The sequence below is a fragment of the Achroia grisella genome, unplaced genomic scaffold (assembly GCF_030625045.1).
Source record: "Achroia grisella isolate CSIRO2021 unplaced genomic scaffold, CSIRO_AGI_Agris_v1 utg5633, whole genome shotgun sequence".
Classification (NCBI taxonomy): Eukaryota; Metazoa; Arthropoda; class Insecta; order Lepidoptera; family Pyralidae; genus Achroia; species Achroia grisella.
The window spans coordinates 706394-714789 of NW_026712943.1; the positions used below are offsets into that span (position 1 = coordinate 706394).

Genomic DNA, 8396 nt, shown 5'->3' on the forward strand with positions numbered 1-8396 from the left:
AGAAGGCACCGAATACACTGTTTCTAAATATAAATAAGCCAAAGAAGCATATAGCCAAATAAGCAAGAGAAAAAAAAATGAAACAAAAATAAAATTGAACTTATGTCTTCTATTAATAAAGGCCAGATGTAAATTTAACACAGTTCCAATATTGAACAACTAAGCAAAGCCAGGACAGGCCAAGTCTGTCGATAAACGGGATTGTTTCAGAAATGGAACCTAGTGCTTTCTAAACCATCGTGCGTCGAGGTTAATTCCCTATGATTTCGCGCCAAACATCCCATCTTGGCGCGAAATCACAGGGAATTTACCAATTAACAATTAACTTAATCCTATCATCCCCCCACTGATGCCCAAAGTATACAAAATAACGCAAGTGTCTGCGTCATTTCCATAACATCCATTTAAAAAAGTCTAGAAACGGAGAAATGGCCCTATCAAAAAAATAGTGAATACTTGCTCATAGCTTAATGTACATAAACATATTAAACTCATTATATAATCAATTCTCAAGTCACGCCCGGTAGGTATATTAAGCAGGTAGCTTATTACATCATCATCGACATTCACAATTCACATGTGAGCCAGTGAACCGGACCGACGCTCCGACGAGCAGTGTACAATTTACCTTCGAAAAATACAATTCAATGTTTTGTTTAACAATCTGTGATATTATGTGACTGTATATTTTTATTCCTGTGCCTACAGCTTTTTCATTACGGTAAGTTTAAAACAATATTTTGCTTTTTAATTGCATTTAAAAAATAATTGATTAAGTTGCAGGTAAAGGCACAGAGTAATTAACACATAAAGTTTGCACCGCCTTTTTATAAAGAATTAAACCTAACCTGTTAGGTTAGTCTGTTCGCTTATATCTTTTAAATTTTGCAACGGATTTTTATGCAGTTTTCAGCAATAGATAGAGTAATTCAAAAGGTTTATATGTATAACACATGCTTGTTATAATATAGAACAAGTCGAGAAATTCAATGATTTGTATTGCTGGATGTAATAAGCACAACAAGCCAACAAGAAATTCAATTATTTGTAATGGAGGGGTCGCTTGTTTATATATGTAACAACCCGTACTGGTTTTAAAAATATGACTTACACAATTTCACACAATTAATATTGTTTTATTGAGACAGGCATTGTTTTGTTTTAATGAAACATGCAGACAAAACCATCGCAAGTATACTGTATATGTAAATAAATAACTCCTTCTAAGCTGCTTTATCGATATTTATATATTTTTACGACCAACATATATTTTTCATATCCAATATTTTATTTACTTTTCTAATATTTTTTAAAAATCAATCTGACCCTAAATTTTTACCCCTCTACCTTAACCACTATTTTTATAAGCGATTTTAAAATATATGGCAAAACAACATTTGTGGGGTCAACTATGTAGTAACATTATTGTAGTATACAATCTATACATATAAATAAAATTGGATGTTTGTTTGTAATATTGAAATAACCGTTTTTACTACATGCATATGATTATAAGTATGGTAACACCAAAACAAAATATTTTGTCTGTCTGTCTATTTGTTCCGGCTAATCTCTGAAATGGCTGGTCCGATTTTGACGAGACTTTTTTTGACAGGTAGCTTATGTAATAAGGAGTAACTTAGGATACTTTTTAGAAATATACAGTTGAATTCCACGCAGACGAAGTCGTGGGAACAGCTAGTTTATATATATATCTACATTGATACAAACTTAACTTATTTTCTCTAAGTCAAATGATTTTGTGCTAGATATTAAACAACAAACACGTATCTACTATATGAACGTGTTGTTTAACCAAAACAATTATTTTTATTAACAGCCTAACTACATTACAAGCATACGGTTCGCCGTGTATTTCGATATAATAACTTGTTTGTTGCTCATTATCACAACATATACCTACACTACTTATTAAACACTAGCGACCCATCCCGGCTTCGTGCATAATGCATCTCTCATTACAAATTTTTAAATGTCTTGGCGCCGGAGTGATTTTACTTTATAGTATAGAAAACTCCGGCGCCGATTGTACATATATATATATACACATTTATTATACATATAAACCTTCCTCTTGAATCACTCTATCTATTGTAGAAAATATATTGCATTATAACCCGTTGTGTAATTTAAAAGATATAAGCGAACAGACAGCGGCGACTTTGTTTTATATTTTTTTTTTCTCTTTATTTTTTTTTTTTTTGGATTTTTGTACACATAATGTGACGATGACAATCCCATCGTACCTATACTAAATAACAAAAATAAACTAAAAAACTTAATCTAATATGATACCATCCAGAACAATAACTTGGCTGCATCGGAAGCTGGTTCTGCCAATATTTCATGAAATGAAATATGTTTTATATTATGTAAAGAAACACATACATCACGACTATTTACACGGATAGGGTAGTCAGAGGCATTGTCCAAAGACCTTAGGATGAACGCAACACTAAACATATCCACATTACATATATTTAGAATATAATAATTTATCCGGGAATGAGCCTATCAACGTCTCTTGTAATAATTTTTGATTATATTAACGGTGTTTCTTTCACTGGAAAGTTAGTCAGAAACATAAATTAACACACAAAGTTTATTATGGTGTCGACCAGATTTGAACTCTGAACTCACGGCGTAGAGTTTAAATCTATCTGTACATAACTATTTATCATAGATATAAGTAAGGTATAGATGACGGTTATGATTTAATTCCGTCTTATAGTCTTAATGCTGACCCAAAAACATAATGAAGTGTTAATTACATTAAATTGAAAGAAACCAATCTGGGAAGCATTATGAAATATTCCTATAGATTGATTCCATATATATAAAATTCAAATTCACATTCAAAAATTCAAATTAAAAATTCAAATTCAAATTCAAAAATTCAAATTCACAAATTCAAGTATTAAAAATTATTTATTTAGATAACACAATTTTACAACTACATTCTACAGTTGTTGAAGCATAAAGATGCCTGAGAGCCAGGAGGCTCCACTCTTCCATAGCTTACATCAAACATTTGTAAAATGTTTCTTGTTTATTACTATATTATATTACAAATACAATTCCATATATACCTTCCACTTCTTGTTATTCTTATGTATAAGCAGTATTATTATATATATTACTGTAAAGTTTCATCAAAATATATTCAGTGATTTTTGAGTGATTAGAAATAGAAATAGAAATAATCTTTATTCAACTAAACTCATTACAAGCACATTTGAATAGTCATATTTTGATTCAACCACTCATTCGGAATGCAGATTCATCACAAGAAGAATGAGCAAGAAACTTGTGTGTTGCTCTTTTTAATAGATGTTTTTTTATATAAATAATTACAGTATAACAAGTAAGAGGCATGCGATAATCAACATGAATGAGTAACAAACATCCATCCATCCATACTTACACACTTTCGCGTTTCTAATATTACTAAAATTGAAATTATGAAACAAAAGCATTAAGAGAAAATTTCAACATTTCAGGAGATGAAGTTACTGCTTCTACTGCTGGGCTGCATCATCTCGACATCGGCTAAGAAATGCAACGGTGTACTCTTCGACCAAAGATATTACGAGCCAGAAATACTGAAAGACGGTCTCAATAAAGTTAGACAACTTGTATATAGTAGGAAAGATAACACCGTCTACTTCCTATTCAATCAAGGAGTTTTAGCTTACGATGGATCTGTAGGTTATATTAATTTAGATACCAGATTATCCGGTTATTATAAAGGTATTAGAAACGCAACCAGTATTTCTATAGATGATAAGAAGAATAGAATTTATATAGGCAGTGTAGATGGACTGTACGCTATAGGTGATAGGAGGATACCTGAGAAATTTCCACTATACGAACCTATACAGCATTTGTTTTTTAAAAACGTTTTATACTTTACAAACATGAGAAATAGGATGTATAGTTTCGACAGTGATGGCGTAAAAGTGGTTGATGATATGAGGGATTATGTAGCAGAAACGTTTGTTGTCGATAATGATGGGAATATACTGTTTACAAATGGAAAGAAATTGTACAAACTAAAATTAGGTACAAGATCTTCCGCGTTCGAGATTATAACACGGTCGATAACGGCTTTGTCCAATGATTTAGAGGACAGATTGTTTGCAGCGTCCTTGGATGGTATATTCGTGTACAATAAATACAAGTATGCACTAGACAAAATGTCAAATTTACATGAGATTAAAGCTTTAACTTTTAATAATATGCTAGATCCTATCTATGTAGTATTTGATTTGTTAGTCAAACTTAAGAATCCTGTGAATTGTGTTGAGGATGATTTCTTTTTGTGATATTTGAAAGTATTAAAATTATATTTATTTGATTATTATCTTTTATTATAAAAGAGTTACACAGAAATAGAAATTCCTAAATGTATGTGTTTACAAAAACTATTTATTGTAATTTTATTGAAATTATTAAAGCGAAAATGTGTGAATATGGATGCTTCGATGTTTGTTACTCTTTTTTCTTTAAACTAGGATTTTCATAAAACTATAAGGGCATAGCAATCCGACAATATCAGAATAAAACAGTAGGTGTATATTTGTTAAGTTGGACTAAAAAGGACATGCATCTACAGCCGTAAAACATATTAATAAAAAAAAAACTCAGGCTATAATTTCGTGAGGGTGAATACGCTAGGTTTAGTATTGATATGGTGCTATATCTTAATTTGTATTCAAAGAAAACCTTAAAATATAAAGTTGAACAACATTTATTTTAAAGAGAGTTTGTATAACATGTTCCAATCTGTTCAGATGTTCAAACCTTTGACACATGTCTTAATCCAATGAAGGATATACAAATAAGGTTTATGAAGCTACTAGTTGTTAAAAATAAGAGGCATAACTGTTATCAAAATAGGTACGTGGACCTGTTCAGAATATGTAAACTATTAGATGTAAAAGATAAAAATAAATTATTAACATTATTGGAGCATTTTAAGAATAATATATTTAAAATGTTATTCATAAATTACACGTAAAGTTCAAAATAATGAATATATTGTACCTGTAATTATTCCGGAATAAGAACTAGAAAATATTTAGTTCCAAAATATTATAATATGTTACCAAAAAATATAAGACTATTAGATAATGTAACGAAAAAATTATTCAAAATTAATTATTAAACTTTTTTGTGAACAAATCATCAAATTAGGACATAAAATGTCTGGTTTTACAGTAAGGTTTTTCTAAAAATATACTTGTGTGTGGATATGTGTCTATATGTACATTATAAGTCCGCGTTAAGCGCTTTTGCAGACAAACTGCTTAGCAGTTTTACGACTTGATATTTATATTTTCTGTTTTTGTATTAATGAGTGTGTAAATAATAAAATAAAATGAAAACAAAAGTGTCTTCTTTTTACATATTCAGTCCATCATATTATTAAATATTACTCCTTTTTAGTCAGCAGCTGAGTAAATAATAGGGTTTCAAAAAATAGATCATATAATGAGAGTATAGGATCATAGTGCAGAGGCGCCATCTGTTATTAACTATCATTGGAGATAATTACGATAATACTATACAGGCAAAAATACTAATATTTCTGTAACAATAATCAGTCATAAATACAAACTACAATTAAAAGAGTTGTATCTAATATTAATTCAAGAATTCTAAACTCTAGATTATATTCCTTTACTAAATTAATTATTGCCATAATGAAAAATATCTTACGTCAGTCGTGGTCATTCAAGTTATCATATATATGTCTGTGTGCCAATATGAGTCATATTTATTGTACCCACACTTCTTTAATTAACTGTTTAAAAAAATTGGTAAATATATTTGTTTGTTTTGTAATCTTGTGTTATAATGACTTTGTAACTTGAATACAATAGTGCGTCGTGATGTTTACTATTTAAACATTGTAATCTAAACAATTCGGTAAATATAAATTACAAACAAGTGAATTATACAGTGTAATGTTGTTTCGTTATTCCTTATTCTAATATCACTTAGAATCATATCACATTATGAATAATAGCTTCTCAAATAAGTTTCAAATCATTCATACATTAAATCTTGTCTGTGGGCTGACCACAGAATTAAAGTTTCCAAACATTATGAGACTTCTTAATAAATCTGTAAAGTGCTAATCGAACTAATTTACGCAATCGATTTTTAGCAAAATCACAGTTAATTAAGCCTAATATAATTTTTCACATAAAATACGAAGCCGAAAATCAAAGGATGACTTTAACACAATTAAATTATTAAATATAAGAGTATTAATAATATTCTCTTGTGTTAATGAAAAATTAGCGCCATCTGTGCATTAGTTCATGTAATAAAATCACAATCTGCTTCAGGAAAGTTTAACGTTAAAGTCATACCAATCCCACTAAATTTGTTTAGAATCTGCTTACTATGCTGTAGCACTAAAAGACATGGAATAGAAAGGGAGGAAGCCAAGGCAAAACCTGTTTATTGCTCTTTACTGCCTCCTATCAGATTTAATGTTACACATTAAATCATTAACTAGCGCCATCTATTAAATACTTCTTGAACTTAAACACTGACCTATCAAAGGAACTGAAGGATCACATATTATTGCTATAAAATCTTATATTACGAATTAAATAAGTACCAGACAATGAAACTTTTATAGATAATGCTAAATTAGTCTCGAAGTTTATACCAGAGAAATGATATCGGACGTCCTTGATGGTCTAGCGGTTTAGCACACCGGCTTTCTTCCGATGGTTGCGGGCTCGAAACCTGTGTCCAACGTCGGTACTGCGCGGTACAGACATTGGTATTCATGAGTATGATTATATTGATATGGGTGTTTCTATATAAAAAATGAATTTAAGAATATCTATGGAGTAACACAGGCTCTGCTTAGATTGGGAATAGATGGCGCTGTGTGAATTATCTGTGTTATTATTATGTCACATTAATGAAACAACATCCACATAGAAATAAAGTGGAAATATGGGTATAAATTAAAAAAAAAGTCGACCTGCAAAAATTTTGCTGAACAAAAACCAAACTTTCTTTTTCTAGGCAACAACTGAAGGAGCACAACAAACTAGTGATATGACGACAGCATCCGAAGGCATTTACATCGATGGAGTCCTGTATGAGAAGGAGATACTGAAAGCAGATCTTATTCGTCCATCTTTGTTAACTGTCGACCGCAATACCAATATGTTATACTTCAGTTTCCTTTCTGATGACGAAAATGAATGCAACTATAAATCAGCTAAAATAGATCTTAATACTAAACAATTTACTATCACAGATGTTATAAAAGAAGGGTATGCTCACGCAATAGATCAGAAAACGGGACAAGTATATGTAGGTTCTGATGATGGTATTTACAAATATGATCCAATAACAAAAAATACTGAACTCATAGGTGCAAAAGGGTGTAATATTTTGAGCATTTACTATAAAGATTTATTATATTTCACAAAACTTGACAAATTGCGTTTTTTGCATACAATCACGGACGGCGAAACATCTAGATATGATGAATTGCAAGATTTGGAGGTGGAGAATTTCCTTATAGATAATGAAGATGTGATGTTTTTCGTTAATGAAAATGGTCTCTATAGTCAAAAGAAAGGTACATGTAATGCAACTTTATATGAGGGAATACCTGACTGCACTCCAGAAAGTCTAGCAATTGACATGAACGGTGTTGTACATGTATGTTATAGGGAAAGTATTTTTAAGGTTAACAAAGAAACTGCCAGTATAGAACTATTAGTGGATTTAGGAAGAGATTTTCTAGCAACTGCGGCGTTTGATAAGAATAATAATATTGTATACGCAGAAGGTACAAGAGTTGTACGACTGGTGCCTAGTGCCGATAGAAATGGTGGCATCTAATGGTGAATCTGAATGGTGGCAAAGAGTATAAGATTAAAACGGGCAAAGGACGTTTGATGCTTCGTGGATCAGATTTCATCTAGGAGGTTCAGATTGTTGTTTTTTTTTGTTATGTTCTATCTGCTGTTGCTATTTCATTGTCAGACTATTAAGTACGTTATATGATATGTATATGGTATATTTAGGTATGTATTTTATTCATATTTATCTATAGCTTTATATATATTGTATGTATTTGTATATGTATGTTTACATGTACTTACGTTTAGTAAATATATATTATTTATGACATAGGTATTATTTTTATTTTTCTTATTGATTACATTTGCACCGCCTACAGTTTCTCTGCACCACCTGTGGTTGTCTGGTACAAAATGCCGTAAGGCGTTAAATCCGCCATATGTACTTTTACCTTGGTATTTTGTGCATTGAAGTTATATAAATAAAAATAAATAAATTGAAGCGGTCAAAGCACATTTGATGCTTTGATG

General features: G+C 30.6%; 2 protein-coding genes across 3 annotated transcripts; both read left to right on the forward strand.

Moving 5' to 3' along the window:
• The first annotated feature begins 585 nt into the window (after positions 1–585).
• On the forward strand, positions 586–5012 carry LOC131848582 (ommochrome-binding protein-like). Its single transcript, XM_059198497.1, has 2 exons — positions 586–721; positions 3522–5012. Exon 2 carries the CDS (start codon positions 3525–3527, stop codon positions 4344–4346), a length of 822 nt encoding a protein of 273 aa, XP_059054480.1. The 5' UTR covers positions 586–721; positions 3522–3524; the 3' UTR covers positions 4347–5012.
• Positions 5013–5761: 749 nt separating this feature from the next.
• LOC131848583 (ommochrome-binding protein-like) lies at positions 5762–7915 on the forward strand. Of its 2 annotated transcripts, none has more exons than XM_059198498.1 (2): positions 5762–5843; positions 7075–7915. In XM_059198498.1, the coding sequence occupies exons 1-2, from the start codon at positions 5790–5792 to the stop codon at positions 7903–7905; spliced, it is 885 nt and encodes a 294-aa protein (XP_059054481.1). In that variant the 5' UTR covers positions 5762–5789; the 3' UTR covers positions 7906–7915. The 2 variants fall into 2 exon arrangements, with proteins under 2 accessions (XP_059054481.1, XP_059054482.1); XM_059198499.1 differs by having other exon boundaries at positions 5792–5952.
• The last annotated feature ends 481 nt before the right edge of the window (positions 7916–8396 follow it).

Bases quoted from the DNA above. Each gene is read 5' to 3' on its own strand.
- LOC131848583 (XM_059198498.1), top strand. From the start codon at position 5,790: ATGAGTCATATTTATTGTACCCACACTTCTTTAATTAACTGTTTAAAA. The intron at 5,844-7,074 runs GTAAATATATTT...TTCTTTTTCTAG, and splicing joins TTAACTGTTTAAAAAAATTG to GCAACAACTGAAGGAGCACA.
- LOC131848582 (XM_059198497.1), top strand. From the start codon at position 3,525: ATGAAGTTACTGCTTCTACTGCTGGGCTGCATCATCTCGACATCGGCT.